Genomic DNA, 25,678 nt, shown 5'->3' with positions numbered 1-25,678 from the left:
TCTGGATTATGATGTGCGACATTTATTCTGTTGTCAACGCCTATTCGCGACATTAGAGCTAAGCGACACAACAAAACTTCTGGATTATTATGTGCGACATTTCTTTTGCTGCCAACGCCTACCGGCGACATTAACGTTAGGCCACAAAACTATCAGCTCAAAAATGATAACTGCCAGTACTTCTATCAATTGTTGGAACCTCAGCAAAATTATGTAGGAACCTCATGAATGGGAGCAATACGACAAACGAAATCAGGCCAGAGGTGATCGCCCCATCGAATCCCACGCTAAAGCCTCGAAATACAGATAGGGTTGCACCCCAACCCATAGGCGAGTTCTGGGGCCCCTCCTGATGTGTAAAAGTTCCAAAATCCCACCATTTTATTCCTTCTCCTGAGTTTTTGAGAAATGTCAGATGTAGGTTGTTGAGAAATACAGTTAGGAAATATTACTGATCAGAACATAAGACTACCGTATTTAGGGGACGTAACAAGATATGGCAAACAAGGTACAGAATGGAGAGGAGAGCATGGATAAGAACAGGACAGGGGAGAACAGGACAAGGGAGGACAGGACAGGACAGGACAGGACAGGACAGGACAGGACAGGACAGGACAGGACAGGACAGGACAGGACAGGACAGGACAGGACAGGACCACTCTGAAGACCACTCTGAAAAGGACAGGGAATGCATAAGGACAGGTCAGAGCCAGGCATACCAAGACAAGTCTTCAGGCAAGACAGGACAGGCAGCCTTAGCCGATTTCGTCCTGGCTTTTGCCAGTCCCGACCACATCCTCCACTTCCTGTTTCGCCCCAAGAAATCTCCATCTTGTCGCATTATCTGTTATGCATTGCACTCTATCCTGCATTGCTTGTTGCCCTAACTGTGTCCACTGTCCCGTGTTCCATCCACGTCCACGTCCACGTCCACGTCCACGTCCACCGTCCACTCTGCTCTGTCCTCTGCCCTGCGCTATTTCCTGTCCTGTCCCATCCTGCCCTGCCTTGCCTTGTGTTGCCATCTGCCTACCCTTCAGTCAAGCAGGGAGTAGGGAGCTCTGTCTCATCCTCTGCTCTGCCTCTTTCCAGCCCTGCCCTGACCTTGTCTCCTTGTCCTTGTCCTTGTCCTTGTCTTGACCCTGTCTCCTGTCCCGTCTTCTGTGCTACCCGGTTTTTGTTTTAAAGAGAACTGTTCTGTGAAGTTATATCCAGTCCTGTCATCAACACTAAATGGCATGATCCCTCTCCTAATACCCTGCACCTAGTCATGTTGCATGTTAGGTCAGAAAATGCCACTTTACCATGCTATTGCAAGGCTTAGTCAGGCTGACAGTGATTGTGTCAGCAGCCATGCAATCCATTTTATCTCTCTTCTGGATGATCCAACTACCATCAAAATTTGTGTGCTAAAACTGAAAAAAATGCCTAATGCATATAACAAATGAACCTACATGCTTCTATACTCCACAACATGTGCCAAGGAGCTCTGACCTTGGCAGATTCCTTACATTATCAATAGATATTGCAGCACATCAGGTTGTCATGAACATCATACCATCAGATATATAACACCACCCTCACTACAACAATGTGATATCATCACTGTACACCAAACCTCCATCACCAAGCCAGGAGGTGACTGAACATGGCCATGAAATTGGGCAAAATCAAAGGCTGCCCCAGTGCAGCCATGGAGAGCAATGCATATCCCACATAGGGGTGAAAGCAAGAATTGCTGGTTGGGGGAGGAGAATCCCAACTGGACAACCCTGCAATTAAAAGTTCATAATGACTACAAACATGATTTCTAATTCATTCACATTATTTTGCTGTTTTTTCATGTTTCACATCACATTTATCATGCTATCTGCTCAGTTTGCTCATCCCACAGCACAGAAAGTACCTTGCTGGTGCATAGTAATTATAACTTCTTAATCTACATCATGATGACAAGGGTTAGTGAAGATACTTCAGTTTATGGGTCATGAGTCAGAGTCATGCACACAATTTAAGGAAAAAACTGTGGCAAAACATACAACATGATGGTATTCCTTTGGCCCACAAATTTAAAGTTTATGTATGAGTGGTAATACCACACAAAACCACTTATGGTAGAGTGCTTTCTAGGCTGCTTGGTACGTGCACGCGCACGCGCACGCGCACACGCACGCACGCACGCACGCACGCACGCACGCACACACACACACACACATGCAGAGGTCCAGGTGTTTTTGTTAAAACTGTTGTGGCGCACATTATTTCTGGATGTTCAACTTCTTATCACACTTCTAATGCTGGTACAACTGCTGTCTAAAAATATGACAGTGTTGCAACACATTCACATTGTCCTGAATACCTTCAAGTGTCAAAATCACACTTATTTGGATTATAATTCAGTGTCAGACTGCACTTTGCTTGATTCAACACCAAGGTAACAATCAACCATAGCAATTTGTTCAAATCAACAATGATTTCTGCCACTGTTTCAAAGGTATGTTTCATGCAGACATAATTCAAGCCACACCTGTTGTATTAACATGCACTCTGGAAGGGAGTCAAGTTTGACCCCCTGAGGTCCTCCAGAAATGGTTTCTGAACAGTGCAGAGAAGCCACCCCAAAGTTTGCATAGCTACAAACAATGGAGTAGTACATCATTTGTACCAAAAATTTAGATGCACCTTGTAAGGTAACTAACCTACACAATTCAACATCTTGTTTTTAGGAACATACTGCCTGGCATAACTTTTGCCACTTATTCAAATGCAAAACTCAAAACAGTCTTTGGTCACTATCATATTCAGAAGATCAAGCAAGGCCACTGACCTTGTTTGAGATGACTCAATTCAGAGAAACTGAGTCAAGAACAGGTCCATTGGCCCTGGCAAAAACAAATTTTTGGCCACTGAAATGGTAACCCTAATATATTGTGGGTGATGAGTTAAGAGGAGAGCTGCATTACAGGCGATTTATCTCACAAAACATTCCCTGCAGTATTCCCAACAATTTCATCTGTTTCTCAATGTCAATGTGATCAATCATGATCAAAACATTTTGACAACTTCCTGAAGACCATCTCATGACAATTTAATCTTCTTATATCTGGCTTAGGCTTGGTTGTTGCTTTTAAGCAGCCACCTAGCAGGTGGTACAAGACAATTATGCCTTAAAACAAGAAAGGGCAGCCAACAAATCTTGTAAAAAAGACTAATCATGCTTCCTACAGAGATAAAAATTATAATTTCAGAAACAGAGCATTGATACCCTAACACAAACATACCAAACACTGAAAACACTAAAGAAACACCAAACAACAATGGGCAACATGATGTGCTAGGCATATGCAGGACTTTGCTAAGTCCAAAGAAGAGCTGATCTGACTCAGTTTGGCTGTCAATGAAGCACACCTGGTAAAAACCAAATACTTGATGTAATGTCATTAAGGCCAAAAACCTACAAACATCACCACCTGCATCTGGCTCACTGCTTCATCATCATGATCATGATAACATGACTGACTGCAGCTGAGCTGATGCATCCAGCAGCCATGCCTGAAGGTCTGCTAAGTGGGGATCACAGCTGCATTCCCCCAAATGGAAACTCCTGGCAACAGCTGCCAGACTGTTTTGACAGTCCTACTATCCCCATTGAAATAATTTCTTACCCCAGACCATGAGATAGATACCAAAACTAATAATGTTTACTGTTTATGACATTTATAGCAAACTGCACCAAAGGAAAGCCATGAACTAACAGAAAGCTGTACAAAAAGCATGCTACACTAGAAAATCAACCAATTTCCTCACACAGTCTCCCGATGTGCTAACAGGCCCAGTATGTACAGTCAGGTATACTTGAATGCTTGCTTGCTGCACTTCAAGAAAGTGTTTTACATTTACATGGCATTATGAACTGAAAACAACATTTAGAAGACAGTTAAGTGCAGTTCACAGCCCTGCCCTTCTTAAGACCTAAGCCCCTCCATTTTCCCACCCACATGCCCCCCGAAGATGCACCCATTAATTCGGGGAGGCTATTTCAAGGTCATCCACCCGTCTGTAGCACTATAATGACATCAATAAAATCCTGTCATTCCATGGGCCATGCAGCAGTCAGGGCCAAGAAAAATTGAAATATCGATTTATTCATATCTGATACTAAGGAGCACAATTTTCAGATATAGCAGATACCAATTGGCTCCCAATCAATGTTGTGTGCAGTGCAACGACATAATGAGATGTTGAGGAACATGTAAACTTAACAGAATAATTGTGTTGTCCAGTGCATTATTTTCTACACAAACTTGGGCCAATTATTACAAATAAGCTCATTTCATCATATTTGATGCATAAACATTTTCAAATACAGAATATTCCATTTAAAACAGGGATGAAATATAGCACAATTAGGCTAATTTAAAAGTCACCTGTGCTCACTATCCACATTTGCACTAAGACAAGCATCACATATGAGCACACACAATTTTATATATACTATGCATGGCCTTGATAACTTAGCATACTGAGCCTGGGATACACCACTAATTCTGCACAAAGGCTTGACTAGGCAATCAACATTACAGTTTCAAAAATACAGGTATACACATTCACCATCCATGCATTGATAAAGTGATTTAGTTTGAAGGTATACTTGTGACAATACATGTGCAGCATCAACATAAGATGGTCAACATAAGAACAGTGGGGCACAGCAATCCAGTTGAGTGATATATTCACATTGTCAACAATTTGATTTAATGGGGATGCATTGACCAAGTAACCCTGGCACTGCCAAAGCTGCAACAATGGAGTTAGCAGTATAATGTTTTGCAGGAAAGCTACACTAAACTTTCAGTGGTAATTACAAACTACATCAATGAAGCTAAATTTGTTCCAACCCAAACACATGCAATTCATTGATTCTCTCACTATATTAAGGAATATTGCTGACAGAGCATCGCAGCAAATATTTTCGCTGGCTTCCAAATGCATCATGGCATATTAAAGTTGCATATAGCAGGCTATACTTTTTAAGAAAAAGGACTGCTACACCTTATTGCAAGGACCCGCAAGGCATATTTGCACAGCTACAAACATCCAACGACATTTTCTCAGCTTTCCGCCACGAGAGGAGATTCTCACCTTCAGTTCATCTTGCATGCATCAGTACCCCTATGATCAGCAAGCGACAAATGCCCAAATAATATGCCTAGAACAATATTCCAGAACCGCTGGCAGTTTACGAAAGCCGCAAAAAGAGGTTAACGATCAGTGACGCAGAAATGCGCCGTGACTGTCTCCTCATACCCAGTTTCTTTTAATTTGTTGAGTGCTCTCAGTGATATTGAAATTAATCGCTCAAATACCCGTATCTCTTGCATTTAAAATAATAAATTTTGACTTTTTGGTTTAATCAAGCATAGTCTTTATAAGTATTTTCTAGAAAAATAGCTGCTACCATAGTTTTTGGAGCTCTTGTAATGACGTCGTAGTTTGTTGACGTTTTCTGTACCAGCACCAAAACAAAGCGCCAGCCAATCTGCGGGACGGGGCGCTCGCGGAGTGTGGTGCTGGTAGATGGGATAAGGGATTCGCTTGTTAGAACATTGCTGATGAAGCAAATAGGAAGGGTGAATTAGGTGACCGGTGTGATTACAGAAAATCTCGGCTGCGATTGTGGCCTCTCACATTGTTTGGGCATCCAGACTGTTCTGCTCGTCCTGCAACAGTTTGGTTTCACTGAATAGGCTTGTACATAACAGTATAGATAACCAACAATGAGTTCGACACCCCCGAAAAATCCAGAGGAGGCTCTTGGAGGTAAGACTTTCTTGAACAGGGTGTATATGCTCAATGCCTGTGCTTTGGAAGGTCTGGTATTTGGGAATATTTGGTGACAAGCTTTTGGGCTGCAGGCAGGCTGGTCATCTAAGGTTGATACCTACTTCCATTGTTCATAGAAAGGGAAGTATCAGTCCTTGCTTTGGAGACCAGTTATTTGCTGCAGATAAGTGATGCACTTTGCCCATATATGCAAGTAGGTACAGTATGTTGGGTGAGCTTATTATCTTCATATTTGCTTGCTATTTATTTGTTTTGACAGGTTGTGAACATGTAGCTGCTCAAGGAAACCATGATGATGCAGTGTTGTTACTATATATCAAGGGTACATGTGGTTTTATCATGTTCCATATGGCTTTCCAAGCACCTTCCAGATGACTTTCCAGTCTATGATGCATGGTACATACTACATGGTGTCAGCCTTTGAGATGGACTGAATGTCCCTTCATTGTTTTCTGAAGCTTTTTTAACAAATTTAGCTGCTGGTGACATGTTGTCATGTAGTTCGTTATCATGTAGTTTGCATATCATATTAATGTGTGTTATATCTCAAGAGTACTTAACTTGCATAGAAAACTTAATATGGTTACTGAGTTATTTTGTTGTATGTGAGATGTTTGACATGCACCCTTGTTAGCTGGTTGTAAGGACATTTGCAAATATCACAGATTTAATGATGCATAAAATTGTCTCCTAAGTCTATGTTTTAATCTATTTCAATGGAAACTTGTGCAGAAGCATGTACAAAATGATGTTTAAATCTGCTTGCAACAGCCAGGAGGATATTTATTTGTGTTGGTTCTGATATCATATTGCAATGATCATGACTGTAGCTCCTCATGCTGCTCATTCATAGAGCCTAGCTAGGCCAGTCCATGTCTGTGCAGTTGCACCCTTCACTGACTGCCTATGGTGATGGTTGGTGCAGAGTCATGGGTGGACCTGACCTATCAGACGTCGTCGCCGCGGCGGGCCACGCCGCTGCCCCTGGGTGGCGAGGAGTACCTGCGCCTGCTGCGCGAGGCACAGCGTGAGAGCAACAACACATCAGCCCGCGGCTCGCTGGCCTCGTCCCGACGTGACTCGCCCAAGGACTGCATCTCGTGAGTGTCCATAGCCCGCCACCTGGGAATGCCACTGGCTCGCGCTGGCGGCTAGTGAGGGGAGCGCGCAGCAGCTCGCCCCCACGTGTCGCGAGGCCGAGGAGCTAACTGAGAAATCCTTGAGCACAGTTGATCGTCCTGCTTATTGTACATATCTGCTCTTTTTTCGAAACCTGTCCTCATTCTTGGTTCGCTTGGTATGTAAAATCGTGCCTGACTTCTCCAAAAGTTGACGAGAAGGCGTCTGTGGTCCAGTCGTCGCCTATGCTACCGTCGGTGGGGAGTCCGCTGTGCGTGGTCCCGCCATGGTCGGCCAGCGGCCGGTACCCGCCGTCGGTCGCTGATCGCCCCGGCCAACGATCTGGGCGGCGGGACAGCGCCTGCCAGGATCGGTGATTAGACCCGAGTTTTTGCCGTCCGTGGGCTCGGCAGCGGCCGCCGCGGACCTGGCAGCCATCGCTGCCCCGCTGTCTGGCCGCCTCCCGCCGGCACCGGGCTTTTTGTCGGGCGCGGGACCGGCCGTAGCTTTGAATTATTGCTCTCGACAGTACCATAACTGCCAATCGGACTCCGTACCGCACGCCGTCCGCTGAAGCAAGCTCTGTCCGCGCCGGCCGAATCGTGGCCATCGGTACCTGCCTGCCGGTGTCGATGCATCGACATCGATGGGGCGGTAGCCCACAAACACCGACACCCTGTCGCTCCGCGGCCGGCCAATGGGCGTCGGCCTGTATCTGGCGCCGGCGGGAAGCTGCTGCCGTCCATCAGCGCGCAGCGACTCCCGCCGGCTCGCCAGGCTGCCGCCACCGCACGCCCGCCACCTAAGTCGAGCTCGTGTAACCGGACACAGACCGTGACAAACACGGTGTCGTACAAAAACAGACACCAACGGAAAATACGCCCACTGTCACGGCACATACCGACCACGACAGCCAACCGCTCCACGGTGCTGAGCAGAACCCACGGCTTATTGGTCACGTCACGTGCCGCCTTTATTTGGTTGTGACGGAGCTCGCGTTTTTGTGGCCATTTTAGCAATGGTCGTCGGCTATATTTACCTCCACGCCGATTATCCCGGGGCACATGGTATCCCAGTATTTAACTGTATCAGCAAATATGTTCTTGTGGTGCCTTGCGTTCGTCGTAATGTACTTGCGCGAAAGGAGCGGGCTGGTTTCAGTTTTCAGAATGGCTGGCCTGTCCCGAACGTGCTTCGCTGTGCGAACTGACTGCATTGTTTCGGCACGCGGGCGGGTGATCGCCGCCTGGCGCACTGGTGCGGGGCAGTTGGTCAGCACGAATAACGATGCATTCGTAGCACGCCTGGGATGCGACCGGAAAGTATCCCGTGGAAATGTGCGGGCGGACGTGGTGAGGCGGCCGTGAGCACCTGTGGGTGTCAGCTGCTGTGAGATCGATAATGACGAGCCCAGTGCAGCGGTGCGGCTGGTGGAGCCGCCTCGGGGCGGTCAAGGGATCACGGTGCGCTCTGCGTCGTGCCGCCGTCGCCAGTGACGCTGAATAGCTTGTACAAGTCACACCCGGACCCGTGCTGGATTGGGCGAGATGGGATTGGCAACAAGTAATTGGGTGGAGTCGGGTACGTAGCTGACTGCAGCCTCGAACGCGCTGGCTCCGCGGGAATGTCCTCGGGTCCCCGGAACAGTTCGGCTGTGGCCGGCCTCGGCGATCACGTGACTTCGCCGGACGTCGAAGCGGATTACAGGCCGCTCAGCTGACCGCATCAGAGCGTACTGAACACCGGGACATACCCACGAACTCAGTCCTGTTCCGGGTCTTCATACCGAACGGGAGGATTCAGCTGGCACGGTCGATGCGATGAGCAGAGGACTGGCAGGCTAAATGGCATTGAATCGAGGATTAACAAGCAGGCGTGAGGGGTCTGAATCAGCTGTGGGCAAGGAGCGCCTCTAGTTGTTCTACGATTTCTTTTTGCCATGACAATGGATTGCTGGAAACCAGCGCCCACCTTTCCAATACTAAGCTCCTGAATCATTGCCCGGCTGCACCAGGCACTGGGCGATCACTGCGACCGACCGCGCCATCAGCTACGTCATGGCAGAAGAAGGCGTTCGACTATCGACCTGACCGAAACCCTGCCATGCTATGTCAAGGCAGAAGAAGGCGTTCCACTGTCGACCTGACCGAGATCCTGCCATGCTATGTCACGGCAGGGCCGGTGTGAAACGGACCCGTTGCACTCGGCTACCGGATGCGACCGCTCGTGCGGTGCTGGGCCGACTCGCCATCGGAGCCATCGGTCAGAGGGTGTCAGGCTTTCCTGCCGAGGCCGCCCGTCTGGGTCCGTTCAGCGCGGCGGCTCAGTCCGCCCGCTAACCAGTCATGCCCGCCCTCGTGGCGTCACCGCCGGCCCCGGGCCGCCCGGCGGCGTTTACAAACATACCGCGACAGCGCCGCCGCTGCCGGGGCCGCGGCGCGGCGGGCGTGCCTGCGAGCACGCCCCGGCGTGCCCGCCGGCACGGCGCGGCATGCGGCGACCTCGCCGCGCGCCGCTGCTGCCGGTCGTTCACACCGGGCGGCCGCCGCGCAGTACGCGCCGGCGCGGCCGACGGACCCGTTCGAGCGTTCGGTGGCGCCGCTTCTGCGCAGTTGCGGACGGCGTCCGGCGCGTCCGGGACCGGGACCGGGGCCGGGGCCGGCAGCTGACTGGGCTGGGGGAGGGGTCGCCACCGGCGCTGCGTCTGACAGCGGGCCGCCGACCGGTCGCCGCCGCGCAGCGACGGGTGCGGCTCGCAGCCGCTCCCCCCCCCCCCCCTCCCGCGCCGCTCTCGCTCCGTCAGCTGACCTCCAGCCGGCCGGCCACGCGGCCTCGGGCCGGGCCATGGGGCCGGGGCGCGGCCACGCGCCGTAACCCGCCGCGCGTCGTACGTCGCCGGCTGGCGCACGGTCCCCCGCCCGCCGTCACGCTCAAGGTCGCCCGGACAGAATGTAAACACAGCACGCCGGTACCGTCTCCGTGCCCCTGCGGTCACGGCCGGGTCGGGTCACGGGCTGGGGGCGACGGGGCTGGCTGCTGGTGTGGTAACAAAGGCTTTCTCTGCTGGGATTTGCATACAGTCCTCGTGAATGTTCACGGGTGCTCCTCCAGGATGGCGTGGCTTGAATATGGTGAATATCGATGGACTCTGCAACGGAAGTAGTGACTTGTCTTTGTGTTATCTTTAAGTTGGCGGTGAAACTGCCCGTGAATCATCGGCGGTGTTGACAGTGGTTTCCTTTTAGTTCAAGAGCGTTCGAAATTCTTTGTAGTTTCGCGCCTCTAACGCCTGCAGTCGGGATGCAAAAAGGCACTCGAGCAGGCGCCGCAAGTTTGCGAAGTGTTTACGTCGTCCATATGCAGCACGCACGCAACGTCCCCTCCACCACCAAGCATGCAGGCTCAAACCGTCGACGAAGCACTCAAGCATAAGACGACCGAGCTGCGCCGAACCATCCCAGCAGGCCGGCTATCGACTCCGGACGATGTGATGTTCTCGTCTACCGTTCTTTGCTGTGCCCTTGCCAGGGTCGTCTCGCACGTTCCCCTCCGTTGCGAGTGGCGGTGCTGTACCCTGGAGTTCAGCCCTTGAGCCGGAGCTGTGTATAGTCCTTGTGCCCGCCCGGGTCCAGATCTGCTGTACCGTGTCGAATTCCTAGTTTGTGTGTTTGTGAATGGTTAAGGTTTGGTGCAGTACACGTGTCCAAATCCAAGTCTGTTTGCGTACTTCTGACCAGGTCCGGGTCGGCGTGCCTGTGGAAGGCCGGGTCCGGATGCAGCTCCAGTGTTGTGCCTGCCCGTCCCCGAGAGAGCGGAAGCTGCTCGAACTTGAACCCTTGCCAGCTCTCGTACGATTTGCTTTGGCAGGGTTTTTGGTCTGAGTCGTGACGTCCTGGCGGTCTTGGCTCTGGCCATCTGGCTTCTTCGGTCTTCGGTCGTCGATCGGTCTGTTCGGTCTGGCATGTTGCTATTACAGCCAGTGCTGACGACTGAAGTTTTTTTTTGTTTCTTGTGTTGCCTGGCAACGCCTTGTTTGCGTTTGCCTAGCCAGCTGTTGCCGGCTGAAGTGTTTCCTTCATGATGGTCTGCATCGCAAGCCAAGTTTGAAACGGCACACGTCATGTGCTGTTTTAGCCTGACAGCACGAATGTGAGGATGGATGGTGCGACTGCGGGCGGCGTGCGGCACGGCCTGAGGTCAGCCCCGCCGAGAGGTCACCCACACGCCCTCTTGGAGCGCACGTCGGTGTAGTGGTCCGGGCACGGGCGGCGACAGGGGATCAGTGCCAGTCACGCATCTCGTCTGTGTACGACGCGATATCGGACGCCGGCGACCGGTCGGCGGATGCCACCTGTCTGTGGCTGCCACGGCTGCGTCTTGTGTCCCCCAATAATCGGGGTTCTCCAGATAAACCCCTTGTAGTTACACCGAATACAGGTAGTATGTATCAATGTGACAGAATAACTTGAAGCTTCAGTGCAGTACCGATAGCAAGATTTCCTGAAATAATTACCAGGACGTCAGATGTATGTCTTGTTAAACGGATGTGACGATAGAGGCAAAGCATTAGCATTTGCTGCCGTGGACAATAACGTACTGGTTGATAGTTTCAAAGAATTCGCATACCATATGAATATGTCAGATGGACTGGTTGGGAGTGCGAAAGCCGGTCACGAATACAGTTCGGCCCATTGGAATAATGTATGGATGAGTAAGTATAGGATTCCCTGATTCCCATTGCACATTCGCATTTGTTTGCACACATTGACGGCTCAACAGTTCATCATTGTTAATTCTGGAGACTGGGCTTCCGATAAACCTTATCCGTGCCGTGTTGCCAAAGCTCATATCGCTTCGCCACACGGTGGTGCTATATGAAATATTGACCTGCCAACCTCGATAGCACAGGCTGCATGAACTGACTGCCAGGCAGGCTTATTGCAAACACTGATTCGAATATCCCCGGCAGCGAATCACTTGTCGGTGTCAGAAACATTCGTGGCGCGGGGTGACATCGGACTTCACTCCAATTGCACTGAATTCGCCCCTTCGCCCCCCCCCCCCCCTCCCACACCCTGTATTGTGAACGGCGGCCTGCATCGCACCACCGACCAGACGTGCCGTTCGATGTTGCCAGCCTAATGGGATGCCCGTCCTTGCTTGTCGGGTGCACCGTGAACCCATCACCCTAGCTTTTTCCCCTGCTGCAACTGACGTTTTGCCCGTCGAGTCGTGATTGCGAACCCAGCCCGCCGTCTGTCGCGGAACACGTGGCTCAGTTTTCCTGCAAACCTGAACCAGATGAGCAGTATTCTCCGTCGCCAGACGCGCCGCCAGCTCAGCGGCCAGCGGTGACGGCGCGTGCCGCGGGACGGTGACCGCGGCAGGGTAACGCGACGCGCCCGGGATGGCCGGCCCACATCTGGCGGGCGGCCCGCGTCGGGTCGGCGTGGCGCGCAGTTTTCGCGCGCGCCGGCGCGGACACGGCCCGAACCCGATGGCGTCAGCGGCGGAGGTCGGCGGCGCGGTGCTGTCCGCTGGTGGCGGCCTGCGACGGCCGGCGCCGACGGCGACGCAGTTGTCGCGCGCTCTCGATTCTCGGAGACGGCTGAAGTGGTTCGGGACTGCTCAGGCTGCGCTGGCGTTTGTGGGGTCGGGGCGGTCGGAGATTCTGTGTTTAGGAAACGGAAGTGGATGATGGACAATGACGCACGTTGTAGATAACATCTGGCGGCACCATGGTCACTACGTACGCGACGTACATAATGCGCTGGTTGTTACGTAACGACATTCAACGTGCGAGCATTGCAAGCATTGCCAGTAATTTGTACGCGCTCGGTCATCGGCAAACCTGTTCGTTAATAGGGATTTAAATTTAAGGGCGTGGTAACGGATGCGACTGGGATGCAGAGACAATACATGGGCGGGCATGTTTTCATTGCCGTTGTATTGAGGGCGATCGGGTGTGTCGAAAAACTTTTTCGAGTAAGGAACACGAAATGCGGTGGGCAAAGTGCCGACGTGTCCCGTGTCCCGACTCGGTAAAGCCAGTGTTGTTTATAGTAGCGTTAGCGATGCTGCAGGCTGGCATGGCAGCCAGCTCGACTTTCCGCTCGGCTACCAGCCCCCTTGGATGAACGTTCCGCACGTGGGCATACAAATCGCCTTGTGGCCGAGTGCGCTCCGGCGTGAACTCGCTCGCTCGCTCGCTCGCGGTCAGCCCGCCAAGGTCTCCGTCAAAGAAACACAAAGGCCGACAGCCCTGCAGTCGCCTCCGGCTCTCTGCGTCGTCTTTGTACGCTGGCGCGGCGCGTGCCACGTTGGTCCAGGTCGACGGTCGTGAGCAGCTGCGGATGCTGAGCACACGTCGCGCCGGCCATGTGTCGCTGCAACCGCGGCGTAAACGCGTCACGCCGGCCATGCGGCGGTGCAACCGCGGCGTGAACACGTCACGCCGGCCATGGGGCGGTGCAACCGCGGCGTGAACACGTCACGCCGGCCATGCAGCGGTGCAACCGCGGCATGAACACGTCTTCCTGGTGTGATCGCGGCACAACCACGGCGTGAGCACATCACGCTGGCGTGATCGCGGCACAACCGCGGCGTAAACACGTCACGCCGGCCATGCGGCAGTGCAACCGCGGCGTGAACACGTCACGTCGGTCATATGGCGGTGTAACCGCGGCGTGAACACGTAACGCTGCCCAGATCACGGTACAAGCGCGGTATGAACACGCCACGGTGGCCAGACCGCGGTACAAGCGCGGCGTGAACACGCCACGCTGTCCAGATCACGGTACAACCGCGGCATGAACACGTCATGCTGGCCAGACCACGGTACAGGCGCGGCATGAACACGTCACGCTGGTCAGATTGCGGTTCAACCGCGGCGTGAACGCGTCACGCTGGTCAACCTCAACGCGTTCGTAGAGCGGGCGTGTGACCCGACGTCAGTATCGGAGCAGCGCGCAGCTGAGCACGTGAACAAAGGGCCGGGCCCGCTCGATAGCACGTGCGGGCCGGTGGCGTGGCGGGGGCGCCGGCCTCCCTGATACGGACCAGCTGACCCGACGCGTCACGACGCGCGACATGACTCAGCCGGGCGAGACCAGGGTCACGCCGCCGCCGCATCTGGGAGCGGCGCGGCGGCGCAGTTGGGACCGTCAGCTGGCGGCAGGTCAGCGGCCCGGCCAGGGGGCGAGCAGCCCATGGCGCCGCGGTCGATCGGCCACCGCCGCCGCCGCCGCCGCAGAGGTGCGCCGCCACCCCGGCCCCACCGTCCCGGCCCCGCTCTGACGTCGGTCTGGCCCAGGTGCGCGCGCGCAGCCGACACAGCGGCAAAAACAACGACGCGCCGCCGGAATCGGAACAAAGGGAACGAGAAGAAATATGGGGGATCGAAGGACACGACACGCCGCGTTAGGCAGCGTCCGTTGTCCTTTCGTGTTGGCCCGCGCTGGGACGCGGTGACGTGAGCGGAGATGTTACCGACTCGTTATATTGGTTCGTTTCATTCCAACCGTTGTGTGTATTGATCGCACATCACTTCAACAGCCCTGAGGAGATGCGCTGTTGTTGGATAGCATGACGCGCTGAACTGCGTGAGGTGCGAGCCACCGCTCTCCACGGTGGCTTCCAGAGAGGCCATGTGGCCAGTGCCAGCGCGACGGCCCCGTTCGCGTCCGCTCTGACGGACGGGTGCGCCGGCGGCCGGCTGCGGGACGCGACTCAGCCCGTCGCCGCGGCCTTGACGGCCGCCGCGTCCCCGGCCTGGACCGCTCGCCGTCTGCTCGGTGCTGGCGGCGGCGCTGCCACGGGTCGGCTGCCCTGCTGCGGACGAATAGTGGTCCGTCACACGGGACTGGCTTCAGCTCGGGCCTGACCTACCGCAGAGACCCGGAGTCGTCATCGTCGTTGGGGCTTCGCGAGGCAGTCAGCTGCTGAGGCGCTATATGGCGCCGCCTGGCTCTCACCCTGGCAGGAAGGTGTGGCACCGCGGGGAACCGAGCCCACACTGTACCGTACTGTACTGCAGCGACTTGGGCGGGTCGCTCCACTTACAGAGAACACTCCGCGCCGCGCTGAGCGTGGGTTTTGCGTAGCATTTCCGTGTAGTTGAGGTGCAGCCGTTGATCTTATCTAGCTGCCCGAGTTGCCGGTTGAGTTGACGTCGGCACCGTCTGCAAGCTGGGTGACCGTGCGGCTGCCTGCGGGCGCCAGAGTGCGTGCAGAGGTCGCATGCGGCGCTCAGAGGTCAAACAGATCTAAACAAGCCGACCTCAGTCCACGAACGCAGCGAGTTTATCGTTGTCAGCCGCCAGATGACGTGGGCGAGAGGATGCTCTGTGTTGATGCGGCGATAGGCTCACGAAAAAGGATTTGTAGTCTTCGTCTGTGGATTCGCGGAGTCCAAATTATGGTCCTGAGAATTCATAGGCAAATCAAGCACAACCATAATGTGATATCTTTTTTTCTGTTGCATGGCCCATATTTCATGGCTTGAAGCATCTGCTTTGTCCTGTGTTTTACACCGATGCGCTCGCATTTGATTGATAGGCGGCGCTGATCTCAATAACGATTATGTGCCTTCGAGGCCATGATATTCGGCGTCCGACAAAGAAATGGTTTCCTATCACCCGTCATGACTGAGCGCCTATCCGACATGACGAAAATAATGATTGTAAAATGGCATGCAAGCTGCACTGTCTAGCTGAGGTGCGGCACCCACCACATGGTAAGGCCGTCCGTCCATTGGCGTCAGCCAGGGACGGCGGGCGGCGTCCGACCGACGGCGTGTCCCAGGGCTGACTGCGAGCGGCGTCATGTTGCCGCGTCCGACCGACGGCGTGTCCCAGGGCTGACTGTGGGCGGTGTCATGTTGCCGTGTCCGACCGGCGGCGTGTCCCAGGGGTGACTGTTAGCGGCATCATGTTGCCGCGTCCGACCGACGGCGTGTCCCAGGGCTGACTGTGGGCGCTGTCATGTTGCCGCGTCCGACCGACGGCGTGTCCCAGGGCTGACTGTTAGCGGCGTCATGTTGCCGCGTCCGACCGACAGCGTGTGCCAGAGCTCACTGTTAGCGGCGTCATGTTGCCGCGTCCGACCGACGGCGTGTCCCAGGGCTAACCGTTGGCGGCGTCATGCTGCCGCGTGCGGCTAACACGTGTTGCAGGGCTGATGGCAGAGCTGCCGCCCTCACCGGCCATTTATGGCGGACCCGAATCTGCTCTCCGCTGCTTGTTAAGGTGCCGCACCCGCCGCAGCGGTCCCAGCGGCCCGGAGCGGCTGCAGCGGGGACCGCTGCTCTGGCGCCGGGCAGCCGGTCCCCGCCCCGCCGATCACGCGGCGCCCGGCGCCCGGGGCGTGATGGCGCGGCAGTAGCCGAGCTTGCCGTCCTGGGCGCCGCCGCCGCCCTGCAGCTGCGCCGTGGACCGGTCTGACCCACGGCGAGGCGGCGCACAGTGCGGCCCGTGCCATGCGGCCAGCCCGAGCCGTCACGAGCAGCTCCGGGGGCTGGGTCGGAGGCCGGACCGGTCAGCGTGCGGCGTGTGGCACAGGACGGGGGCGTTGGGCAGCCTGGTCTACTTCGCTGGGTGGTGGGAACGGGCGTGACGCGCTGTAAAGGGGTCGAGGCTCCTGACGATGGCGTGCGAGGTATTCAGGCTCCGATAGGCTGTGTGCGGGGTAAGCTTGTTGATACAGACCGAGGTCAGGTATCAGTAGCAATGGTTCATTGCGCCGGCCTCGTGCGTAGTTTGGTCGCGTTTTGTTTTGGATTGGTGTCACCCGCGGCTGCTTAACGTGTGTTGTCACCCCTCTGTTGACATCGTGCCAGCCGGCGTTTCACAACAGACTTCTGGACTTCCTCAGAGCTGCGGGCCGGTCTCAAGATCAAGGCCGGCCGGGACTAGGGACGTTTTTTGCCGAGTCTGTCCGAGCGCAACCAGGCCGTGTTGGACAGGCAGCGACGCCGCGCCAGATAGCCCTGAGCCGGACCAGACTGTCCGGGGAGGGCGGGAGGGGACCAGAGACGAGAGGACAGGGTGAGGGAGAGGAGGGCGGCGCTGGGAGCAAGGGATGGGACGGAGGCAGCGCTGCCGATCTGTGCGCGAGCCTCGGGCCGGCCCTGTGGCCCGTGGGCGCTGCCACCGCCGTGCCGCGATGTCGGGCTGTGGTCTGCCCACGCAGTCGTGCCGTGCAGGGCCTGCATCTTGTTGTGTCAGGCGTTTCCGAAAGTGGCCGCGGATGTCCCGTGCGTGTCACGGGCGGCCGGAGCCAACCGCACGCTCTGGGCGGCCACGAGGCCCGTTGAGGTCTGGTTGCCGACTCTCAAGGTCTCAGCGAATTTGGATTGGTAGCCGACTCCGCTTGAACGAGCCCGCTGACTGATCCCGCTCGGCAGACATGCTCTGCATGTAATTCTCCATCTACAGTCGGTCTCGTAGCGACAATGCCGAGCATCAGCCGGCCGGGCTGCACGTGCGGTCCGCCCCCGGTCGGTCCGGGAGGCCTCCGGGCAGCCAAAACCAGCCGTGTGCTGGATTTCAGGCGGTCTGGCGTTACGTCATGCCGTTGTTTCCGCGGTTGTGCGCCTATGTGCTGGTCCTGTTGGCTTTGCTTCCGCTTCTGTATGTTTCGCGGGGCGCATGGGATCCGCAGCATTAACTTAAAATGTCATCATAGCCGTGAAATGATGTAAAGATGCAACGAAAATTACAATGTGACGAAACACCATTTCAGCGTAAGCCCCGCTAACTCAGCCCAAAACCGTGAACATGCCCATTGTCGCAGCTCGCTTTCCTACATGCAGCAGTCCTATCCAGATGCTGCAATGGTCGACTGGCTGCCCGGGATGCAATGCTTATAAACTGTTTGCCTTTCGCCCAGATAAATAGAGCCGGTAGCAACCGAGACATTCCGAGCCATCCCTCAATGCCACTCCGACACTGCGTGCCAGCGTGACCCCGTGCCGGCGCCATAATCCGGAGGGCAACAGGCAATGCACCCGCACTGCGCCCGACGAGGCAGGACACAGCACTGCAACGAGGCGGTCCGCCTAACGACGCGTCTCAGGTTACAGATGGTACCCAGGCGTGTCCCATTGTGATGCCAGCCAGTGTGCTCGCCTGCGGCCAGACCTTTGTCTGACTCGGCGGACGTTTACCACACGCTGCTGGCAGGGCTGTGTGCCGTAGGAAGGCTGTGAGCTGTGCTCAACGCAGCATGTTCGTGACGTTGCTCGTCTCTGTACCGACAGGCCCAAGTCGCCGCCCAACAGTCCCAATCCGGAGTTTGCCACCGATCTGGAGGAGCTGCGCGACTACTACCTGAATAAGGTGAGCCGGCAGGGCGCTGAGGAGCCCGGCTCGGAGCGGGCCGCAGGGCGGAGGTGATGACCAGAAGAGCCAGATAGGGCTGGTCGTGCCGGAGAGCGGGGACTGACGCTGGGTTCGGCGCTGAGGGGCGCTGAGGGGCCCGGCTCGCAGCGGGCCTCAGGGCGGAGGTGATGAGCGGAGGAGTCAGACAGGGCTTGTCGTGCCGGGGAGCGGGGACTGACGCTGGGGTCGGCGCTGAGGGGCGCTGAGGGGCCCGGCTCGGAGCGGGCCTCAGGGCGGAGGTGACGACCAGAAGAGCCAGACAGGGCTGGTCGTGCCGGGGAGCGGGGACTGACGCTGGGATCGACGCTGAGGGGCGCTGAGGGGTCCGGCTCGGAGCGGACCTCAGGGCGGAGGTGATGACCAAAGGAGCTAGACAGGGCTGGTCGTGCCGGGGAGCGGGGACTGACGCTGGGGTCGGCGCTGAGGGGCCCGGCTCGGAGCGGGCCTCAGGGCGGGGGTGATGACCAGAAGAGCCAGACAGGGCTGGTCGTGCCGGGAAGCGGGGACTGACGCTGGGTTCGGCGCTGAGGGGCGCTGGGGGGGGGGGGGGGGGCGCTGAGGGGCCCGGCTCGCAGCGGGCCTCAGGGCGGGGGTGATGACCAGAGGAGCTAGACAGGGCTGGTCGTGTCGGGGAGCGGGGACTGACTCTGGGGTCGGCGCGGAGGGGCGCTGAGGGGCCCGGCTCGGAGCGGGCCTCAGGGCGGGGGTGATGACCAGAAGAGCTAGACAGGGCTGGTCGTGCTGGGGAGCGGGGACTGACGCTGGGGTCGGCGCTGAGGGGCCCGGCTCGGAGCGGGCCTCAGGGCGGGGGGTGATGACCAGAGGAGCTAGACAGGGCTGGTCGTGCCGGGAAACGGGGACTGACGCTGGGTTCGGCGCTGAGGGGCCCGGCTCGGAGCGGGCCTCAGGGCGGGGGTGATGACCAGAGGAGCTAAACAGGGCTGGTCGTGCCGGGAAACGGGGACTGACGCTGGGTTCGGCGCTGAGGGGTCCGGCTCGGAGCGGGCCTCAGGGCGGGGGTGATGACCAGAGGAGCTAGACAGGGCTGGTCGTGTTGGGGAGCGCGGGACCGAGGCCGGTTGTTGGACCCTCACGGTAGTCGTTACCTTTGCCGCGCAGCCGAGGGGCAGGCGTGTCGCCAGGCCGGTGGCCGGGGAACTCTTGGAACTTTGGCGGCATCGTGACAGGGCGCCTGGCTTCGGACAGACTTTCGGTCCAGAAAAAATCAGGCCCTCTGGTGTCAGCCGTGATGTCGTCACCCCGCCAGTATATCAATGTCCAATCAAATCATCATCAAACCATCATGTTTTCCAACCCATCATTCATTTCACCCTACAGCTGATTGCTCAACTGGTGGAAGCTGCACGCAATCACGCAGACAAGCATGCGTGCACCACACACACACACACACATGCGCGCGCGTCAGTGTTCGCTGTCGCATACCAAGTAAACAATCGTCACTGAGGCGCCGGGTTTCCAAGGACCAAACAACTAGCTGCCGGGCCACGGGTGACCTGACCGCAGGCAGGTGGCAGACGCCAGACGGTTTGTCAGGGGTCGTGCGTTGGAGCGGCCTTTGAGAGCGGTGTCGGGAGGTGATGGGTGGGCGCGGGCCGGCCCAGCCAGCGGGCGGGCGTACAGGACGACCCAGCCAGCGGGCGGGCGTGCAGGACGACCCAGCCAGCGGGCGGGCGTGCAGGACGACCCAGCCAGCGGGCGAGCGTACAGGACGACCCAGCCGGCCGGCGGGCGTATAGGACGGACCAGGTAGCGGGCGAGCGTGCAGGACGGGCCAGCCAGCGGCGGGCGTACAGGACGGCCCAGCGAACGAGCTGGCGTACAGGACGGACCAGCCAGCGGGCGGGCGTAAGGACGGGCCAGCCAGCGGTCAGCTGCGGTAGGTCTTGTGGGTGCGCCAGTTCCGCCTGGTCCCGTCACTGCCGTAACGGCCCGTGAGCCGACCTTGGGTGGGAGGGGCGGCGCGGGGCCGACCGGCCGGGCGGCGAGGCCGGCCCGAGTCCGCTGCCGCCCGGCTCTCTGCCCGGCTCTCCGCCCGCCTAACGGCAACGAGCGAGGTGTTCGGGATTACCGATCCAGAGCATCAGCACTGACGTCGTCATCGAAGCGTTGCATCACGTTCGGTGAATGGGGTTGGTCGTGGGCAGACCCGAGTCGTCCTCACCCCACCAGCCTCACCAGGAAGTGCATCAGAGGTCCTTGCATCGGGCGTAGAGCCGAACCCTGGGGAACACGCTTCGGGGGCTCGTTGTCGATTGCCAAATATTGAATCGCTCGTTAGTTGTGTGCTCTTCTTGATATCTCACTGCGCGAGATACGATGGGACAACTTCAAGGACGATTGTGTAAATTTCCATTGTGTTTGCCCGAATCAAACAGTTTTCTTTATTCGCTCGGGCTATCTGTTACGGTAGGTCAGCTACAGCCAGCAGGGCGTGAGTGGACATGTTGCAATCTGGTTGAAGCAGTCACTTGCGTAGATGGATAGAGTGGAGAAGTTTCACGCTTTTGGAAGGCTAGATGTTTGGGAACGTCTAATACACAATTCAGTGGTATTTTGCTTGAAATTGGCCCAGAGCCCCTGCTGTTTCTCCTCCAGTCATTCTAGTAAGGTCAGCCGCTGTTTTGAAAACGTTTCTGCAACACGAGAACAGTCTGATTTTAACAAGGTCAGCGTCAGTTTGGAAAGCTTCTCTGTTGCAGCTGAGTGGTTTGACGGCGTGGTTTGCCCGCCGTCTGCAGGAGGCGGCGGCGGCGGCGCCCGGCTGGAGCGGACCGACGGGTCGCCCATCACCTCTTTGGCTTTGATAGCTATCGTTGCATCAGCTGCGGCGGACGGTGACAAACGGGTTGCATCATGCGTCATGGGCGCGTTCTTTTCGTTTGCTGGTCCCGTTTGGTCGTTGTCCAAGCCTTCGCGGTAAGGCGGGTGACCGCCGGCTGGTCTCCTCCCAGCGTTCGGCCTCCGGCGGGGCTTTGTGTGCGAGATAGCGGCCGGGGCGGGGCCGCTCGAAGCCGGATGCCCTGCGTCGCAGACGACTGACACGCACTTGGCCGGACGGCTGCGGTGACGCCGACGCGCTGACCAGGATCGGCGGTCCCCTATCAGGCCGGTCGGTGCCCTCAGGTGTCGGCAGATGCGCACGGATGTCACACTGCATTGCAGAGCAGCTGTGGCGGCGCAAATAATCGTGCGATAACTGGTGTGTGGGATGGTGAAAGAGGCGAAACAAGTGCTTAAAGGGACCAATTGTCTGCTGTGTTTGACAGGACGGCCTGTGGCCGGGACAGGTGACTTGGAAAATACAGGACGCTCAGACAAAGAGGACGCACAGTGGAATTGTCCAGATTCCAATCAACTGTCGGCGGCTCTGTCCGTGTTTACTTTCGCTGCCGGAATGCTGCAGAGAGCCGCGCGAACCACGCCTGCACTGCCGGCGCTCGTCGTCGGTGACCGGCGGCGTGGCGCTGATGGCCGCAGCGTGGTCCTGGTCGCGCGGACAGAGCCGTCAGTCACCTGGTCTGGCCGCCGAGCTCGGCTCGTGTGCGGAGCGCCAGGCCGGGCGTCACGCTGGACCCGGCGTCACCCGGCCGGACCCGGTCCGTCGCCCCGTCCGGCCTGAAGTCCAGCGGGAAGCGTGCCTTCGCAGACGGTGGTCGGCGGACTCCGAGCCCGACGTCTCTCCCGGGCGCGGTGTTGGCGCCGCGCGGGCGTGTCCGCTGCGGCCCGGCGGACGTGCCGTGCCGCGCCATGCCGTGCGGTCCGCAGCCGCGGCGGTGACAGCCGGAGCGCGCCGCCGCGCCGCTGCGCAGTACGGCGACGCTGACTGCCGAGGCGGCCCCGGCCGGGCCGCGCCACGACGTCTCCATTCATGTGTCACCGGAGTCGGCAGGTGTTGTGCCGGCGCTGGGCAGCGGCGGCGGCGTCTGCTGAGTTTCGACGGGCTTGGTGGGGGCGGCGGAGGGAAGGGGCGCAGTTGGGAGGGACTGAGGCAGGGTCCAATGGTGCGTCAGTGCTGGCTCACTGGCGCGGCGTTGTCTTGCTGTTCGGCGGACGCAGCGAGCCGTTGGCTGCAGGCCAACAGCTCTGCCTTGTAGATGGCCGAGCGTGTTGCGCCTCGTGCTGTGCGGGGAGGGGCGGCACCACCTCAGGCCGGTCATCGACCCGGTCGGGCCTGCGTAATGTGCGCTGCGTACCACCAACCCGGAGACGGCCCGCGGCGCAGCCGCTTTGCCCCGTCGGACCGCCGGTGTGTCGGCCGCCGCGAGCGTCGGGGCGGGGCGGGGAGGGCCGGGCCGGGACGGCTACTGACTCGGTACCAGTCGGTCCAGCCAGCCCGTCGTCTGCAGGCTCGCCGCGCCCCCGGCTATTCCTGGCCCGGCGGAACGGTTGGTAAGCTGTTCCGCGTCCGCTCCGCCTCACGCCTGCAGACAGCTCGGCCGCCTTGCCGAGCCCGTCGGTCGGCTACATATGTACCACATCGGCCGCTCCGTTGCCCCTGTCCTGATGACGGGGCCAGTCACCGCCGCAGGGAAAACCATACGGGGCTGGGCTCCGCGAACACGACGCGTGCGCAGCAGTGACAAGCCGCCGTCCACGGCTCTGGTGCGAAGTTCGCGGGCCGCGCTCAGTGTGATGCCAGAGGGTGAGCGTAGGTCTGGCTCATGCTTGTGACGCGTGTCTCCGCACGTTCCTGTGAACTTCGTCATGTCGGTGTCAGGCCGGGTGACGCGCCGCGACGCTGTGGCCACGACAGCCGCGCTCACGCCGCCACCCGTGCTGTGGTTTCAGGAGGACTCGCTCGGCCTGGAGAAGAACACGGACTGGGTGTGGGACTGGAGCAGTCGGCCGGACCTCACGCCGCCCAAGTCAGTGAGCTGCGCCTCGCCCGGCGACGGCGCGCACCGTGCGCCGGCTGTGGGCGGCCTCAGCTGTCGAACGCGCGCCAGACGGCGCCTGGCCTTGGCGGCCGGCCGCCGCAGCCGGACGGCTGCCCTGCTTCCCGCGCCCCACGGGCCCGTGCCCGCCCGAACAAACACTGCACGGTCACAATGCACCCCGCCCCCTCCCGCCCCCGCCCCGCCGCCGGACGTCCTGCAGCATCAGCTGGCATTCGGTGCGAGCCGTGTGTCAACAGCGGCAGCCGGGTCACAGGACGTCACCAGCCGGCCGGAGCAGGGCTGGCGTGACGCAGCCGCCGACTGTGGAGTGGAGAGAGGCGGCTGGCGAGTCATGCTAAGCTGGATTGGCTCCATATGCAACATGTGGGGCGGCAAAGACCATGAGTTGCGGTGCACTCTGTGGCCATTTACGACGCTGCCGGTCCGATTGGCTCGGATTGGAGCGGCCGCAGCGGCCGCCATTTAACTTGGCGTGCGCCGGCGCTACACTGCCGCTGCAGCCTCTGGGAATGCTCGCCTGCCACGGCCGAGCCCGGCCCGGAGACCCGTGAGTCACGCGGAGCTCCGTCAGCACCAGCTGCACGGTCGTGCTGACCGGTGCCGCCAGTACAGGTCGCTGCCACCTGGGCACGCCGAGAGTCGTGATTTGCTCCCGCTCCCGCGCCACCGCACCGTTTCGTCAGCCAGCGCTGCGACCGGCGCGGCCCGTGATGTGAACGGTACCCCTCGACGGTGGCCCCGTCCCTGCACTGGCACCGTCCCACCCAGCCGATCGGACTCATTGCATCAGCTGCGCACGTGCAGCTGCACCCGTGGACAGGCGCGCTGACTCAGCGACGGTGGCCAGGCGGACGCGGATGCGCTCTGGTCAGACGCTCTGTGTGTATTTTTGCCAGAGATGTCAACATTTTGACTTCTTCGTGATGTTCTGGCGCCGTCGGCAGCACCCCATCTCTGTCCCCCCCCCCCTTCTCTCCCCCCCCTCCCCCCGTCTTGACGGCCAGCACTTATTACTTACATAAGTGTTGACCGATCTTCGGAAGAGGTCGGCGTTGCGATGGTGTTTGCTGAATGTCTCCGATGCCTGTCGGTACTGGCGCTAGTCCCCTTAGCTGCGTCACGCGTCTTGACGGGGGGGGGGGGGGGGGTTGCTGTGACCCGGAGACGGCGCGGCGCCCGACCGGAGAGGCTGCCGCCACCGCTGACCCGTCCCTACGCCCTCCTGTCCGCAGAGACTGGCGGTTCCGGCACCCCACTCTGGCCAAGCGCACCCTCAGCATCCGGAACGCCAAAGTGGGCAACACGGGCATCTTCTCGCGTGGTGTGCTCTGCACCTTCATAGTCACCAACATCCTGTCCCTGCTGCTGGGCGCCGGGCTCGGGTGAGCGGCCGGCCGGGCGGAGCTCGTTCAGGGGTCGGAGGTGCCGCTGCTCTGAGCAAAGGGCCGGGGCGCCACCGGCACTGTGGGAGTCGTTCACCGGCCGGCTTACCACCAGTCATGGTATTAAGTACATGCGCCGATGACTGGCGCAACAGCGGGGTGGACTGACGCCGTGATGTGGGCCTCGTCCGGCTTCCTACCTGCCATTGTCACTGGTGCCACGTGTCTCCCAAAAAGTGCCGACGGAGAGGGCTTCGCCACGGTGACGGTCTCGGTGAAGGTACGGCCCGCTGTGTGCTGATTGCGAACATGACCGCTGCTCGTGTTGAGCTGACGGTGCTGACGGAACGACACTCCGTCCGCGATTTAGCGTTAAGTCGTGTTACATGACGCAGGAGATCTGACGCTTTTGACCGGTTCTTTACGGATGTAGTTATATCCATGGTGTATAACGCCGGCTTCCCACCTTCGTCCCTGCGGCTGGCAAACAGCCGCAGGGACGGATGTGACTGTAATTTCCTCCTCCCCTGTCAGTCAGTCCGTTGTGGTATAGATTTCCGTGCCGGTCTGCGTGCCTCACACTAGTGCTGCCGTCCCCAGGTACTGGATGAGCAAGAAGACGGTGGTGCTGCAGCTGGTCTCCCTCGACTAGGTGGACTCGGGGGCCGCGCGTGACGACGCCGGCCCATGTGATATGTGGACGTGACTCGATAGCGGAGGGGCGCGCCGCCGGCCGGGTCAGCCGACCGCGCCAGCTGAGGCGGTCACGGGGCCGGCCACCCGCGCCGCCGAGCCGGGCTCCGTGGCGGACACCGGCCCAGCCGGGCCCCGCAGCGCCGCTAGTGCCGTGCCGACCACGCGATGGGACTCTGTCCCGGAGCCCGGCTCCGGGCGGGGCGCCGACGCGACGTAGCAGGACCTAGCCCGGCTCGGCTCGGCTCGAACGGTCCACGTGTCCAGCGGTGGCAGCCACCGAGCGCGTGACCGGCCGCGCCGAGCCCGGCTCGGCGGCGGGATGCGTCCTGATGTGTGTCGA

The 25,678-nt window shown here is 58.4% G+C and overlaps 1 protein-coding gene across 1 annotated transcript; it reads left to right on the top strand.

Annotated features, from left to right (window-relative positions):
- The first annotated feature begins 5,522 nt into the window (after positions 1–5,522).
- On the top strand, positions 5,523–25,452 carry BNIP3 (BCL2 interacting protein 3). The gene is made up of 6 exons (XM_037218477.1): positions 5,523–5,820; positions 6,770–6,944; positions 18,221–18,299; positions 23,151–23,227; positions 24,493–24,642; positions 25,243–25,452. Exons 1-6 carry the CDS (start codon positions 5,778–5,780, stop codon positions 25,292–25,294), a joined length of 576 nt encoding a protein of 191 aa, XP_037074372.1. The 5' UTR covers positions 5,523–5,777; the 3' UTR covers positions 25,295–25,452.
- The last annotated feature ends 226 nt before the right edge of the window (positions 25,453–25,678 follow it).

Source organism: Pollicipes pollicipes, unplaced genomic scaffold, assembly GCF_011947565.3.
Source record: "Pollicipes pollicipes isolate AB1234 unplaced genomic scaffold, Ppol_2.1 Scaffold_1698;HRSCAF=1987_pilon_pilon_pilon, whole genome shotgun sequence".
NCBI lineage: Eukaryota > Metazoa > Arthropoda > Thecostraca > Pollicipedomorpha > Pollicipedidae > Pollicipes > Pollicipes pollicipes.
Note: the sequence above shows the minus strand (reverse complement) of the source record. Positions and strands in the feature narration are given on the sequence as shown.

Excerpts from the sequence above, each read along its gene's own strand:
- BNIP3 (XM_037218477.1), top strand. The coding sequence starts at position 5,778 with ATGAGTTCGACACCCCCGAAAAATCCAGAGGAGGCTCTTGGAG. Across the intron at positions 18,300-23,150 it reads GCGACTACTACCTGAATAAG|GAGGACTCGCTCGGCCTGGA; the intron begins GTGAGCCGGCAG and ends CTGTGGTTTCAG. Across the intron at positions 24,643-25,242 it reads CTGCTGGGCGCCGGGCTCGG|GTACTGGATGAGCAAGAAGA; the intron begins GTGAGCGGCCGG and ends TGCCGTCCCCAG.